General features: G+C 42.5%; 1 protein-coding gene across 1 annotated transcript in view; it reads right to left on the bottom strand.

Moving 5' to 3' along the window:
• LOC114050285 (juxtaposed with another zinc finger protein 1) overlaps positions 1-2,693 on the bottom strand; it is a 42,312-nt gene extending 39,619 nt beyond the window's left edge. The window contains exon 1 of the mRNA XM_027871897.1: positions 2,484-2,693. Coding sequence (XP_027727698.1) covers positions 2,484-2,676 — 193 coding nt within the window. The 5' untranslated portion in view covers positions 2,677-2,693. The remainder of the gene's footprint in view (positions 1-2,483) is intronic.
• Positions 2,694-2,925: the final 232 nt, after the last annotated feature.

Genomic DNA, 2,925 nt, shown 5'->3' with positions numbered 1-2,925 from the left:
CTTCTCTTCTATCATCATCATGATCTTCTCCATCATCATCATCATCACCATCTTCTTCTCTTCTATCATCATCATCATCATCATCATCATTGTCGTCTTCTGCACCCCCCCCTTCTCCTCCATCTTTTTTGGCTTACCTGATTTTTCTGTCTTTACATACCTTGCTTCTTCTTCTTTCTCCCCTAGAATTTGAGTTAGTTCTGGGTTGGCGAGTAAGGAGGGAGGGATAGCCATAATGACACATCCAAAAAGGTAGAATATAATTACAGAAAAGTCCAGCTATAATGTGGAATAATTGTTTCACCAAGATTAAAAATGGATCATTCACACAAGACTTAATGTTTTACAGCAAAAATATTAAAAGCATTCTACTCATAAGTAGTTAGAGCATTCCTGACCCAGAGCTGGGAGGACTTCACAGACCACTGAATCCAAGCCCTTCCTTTGACAGAGGAGGAAACTGTGTCCCCTTTACCACGGAGGTAAAGCAATTTGGCTAAGGTCACATAAGTTATTAGTAATAAGAGCCAGGATCTGAACCCAGGTCCTCTGACTCCATATGTGTGGATAGGCCTGTCATTTCATAAGGTCCATAATTTAAAGCAGGAAGCAGCCCTGGTTGTCATCTGGGCCGATCCCCTCATTTTACAGAGGAGGAAACTGAGGCCCAGAAAGGGAAGTGCCTTGTTCAAAGCCACCCGCACAGAGCAGGTGGTAGAGCTGGGATCCAAACCCAGGTTTTCTAACTTCAAATCCTTTCCCCTGCAAGATGTGGTTCACAACCCAATCTCCACCTCTGGCTAAAGCCACAAAGGGAATTATTGAACGTTAGTTGGTTCCTAAAAATGTCAAAAAGTTTATAATTCTAAAGGTCTGTTATTCGGCCCCAAGGAAAGAAAAGGTCGATGCCTCCAGGCCAGAACTGGGACTGGGCAATTAGACAATGAGAAAACCTGATGCGCATTCCACCAATATCACCTTTAGACCTGTGACCTCTTGTGATACAATATGGCGGGATGGTTAACTTAAGGCAACACAGAAAGAGTTGGTTGAACCAAAATGGTCTCATTTTAACAGGCAGAACTCAGCAAGTACTGGAAATAAATGATAACAGAAGGAGTTTTTTCTCCTTTCCACATCTGGTGATGTCTCTGTGCCTCCCACAGGACTCAATTTCCCATCTCCGCGTCTTTGCACTAACAGCCTCATGCCTGGAAGCCAGTCCCTCTTCACCTCCACCTCAATGGATTCTCCACCTCCTTCAAGACACGACTCAAGCACAGCCTTCTACTTGAAGACTCTCCTAGAAGCAGCCCCCCCAGCTTCGAGTAAGTACCCTCCCTGCCTAATTAACCCATGTTTAATTACTTTGTATTTACTCTCTTTATACTAATTCAGTATGTATGTGTACATGTCATAATATCTCACCCATTAGAACATAGAGATAATTTCATTCTTTGAATCTGCATCTGGAGCGCCTCATATAACACCTGGCACATGGTAGGTGCTTAATAAATGCTTGCAGGTTGAGCCGCTGACTGACTGAAGATAACTTGATATCTCAGGACATCTGACCAAGCCAACACAGCCTGTTTCTACTGGATGCCAAATCAGTCTGTCCTTTAAATAATCTCAATTAAAAAACTCTGGCAAACGGTCTGTTAGCAAACTGTGTCTAGATATGGGCACTGTTCCTTGTCACTGACTTTAAAAAAAAAATCTCACTTAAAATCTTAACAATATTATGACTTCTCAAATCATGAGACAGAGCATTGGGCCTGGAGTCAGGATGTCCTGAGTTCAAATCCAGCCTTAGACACTAGCTGTGTGACCCTAGGTAAGTCATTCAAATGCTTTCTGCCTTAATTTCTTCATCTGAAAAATGGAGCTACTAATAGCATCTACCTCTTAGCACTGGCATGAGGGTCAAATGAGATAAAAATTGTAAAGCCCTATATATAATGCTAACTATTATTATAGGGCAATTAGGGATAGTCAACCCAAAAAGAGAAAAATGTGGTCCATCCTTCATATTTTTTCAGGAAACTGAGTAAAAGTCCAACGATTTTCTCCTAACCTGAAGGACAAGAGGAAAGGGGAATCACTCCTTCCCACACACGATCTGATTATAAATCCAAAACCCAAAATATCTGATGCTGATTCAGCCTTACATTACATTTCTGTCAATGTCCCGCGTTCATGTTGTATTCCCCTGTTGACTATAAACTCCTTGAAGGCAGGCATAGTGTAATGTTTACCTTCGTATTCAAATCACTAAAAAGAGGATCTTTGAACTAGGAGACAATTAATAAATGTCTGCTGGATTTAATGGAATGGGATGGGTGCCAAACAAACTGATAGGCAGCAAACTGTTTTCTCAGGGAAAGAGAGAAGCAACTTGTGCCCAAAGAAACTTGTCCCCAAAGAACGGCGTGTCCCTTCTCTCAACATGGGAGGGTCCGAGTGGAGCCGTAAGGACTTACCTGTTGGTGTGCTACTGCGAAAGGAAGAGGAGGGGGTGATGGGAGGGGTAACGGGTGGGGTAAGGCTTCCACTGCTGTGGCGAGGTGGAGTGGACACATTCCCTCGAGACACTGAGCTGGACAGGGTCAAGGAAAGTTTGGGCTGAATTTTCTTCTTCAAAGACTCCTGCTCACGGCGAGCTGCATCAGTCATAAATCTGAAATATCAACAGAAGGTGGGGGGAGACAAGACAGGAATGGTGTCATTAAGGTTTGGCGAATCATCAGATATGCAAATCTAAAGCAAATGCATTGAAAATCTCCCAAAATGAATTGAACAAATGTCGACCGAAAAGGACGCATTGTCCTTGACTCAAAAAATTTCAGTAATTTTTTACTGCAAAAAAGAGGGATGTTAGTTGAACACAGCAAGAATCAGCTCAACTTAGCAGTGGAAGCAATT

Source organism: Vombatus ursinus, unplaced genomic scaffold (genome assembly GCF_900497805.2).
Source record: "Vombatus ursinus unplaced genomic scaffold, bare-nosed wombat genome assembly UNPS02014799.1, whole genome shotgun sequence".
Lineage (NCBI taxonomy): Eukaryota > Metazoa > Chordata > Mammalia > Diprotodontia > Vombatidae > Vombatus > Vombatus ursinus.
This window is presented reverse-complemented; position numbering and strand designations above follow the sequence as displayed.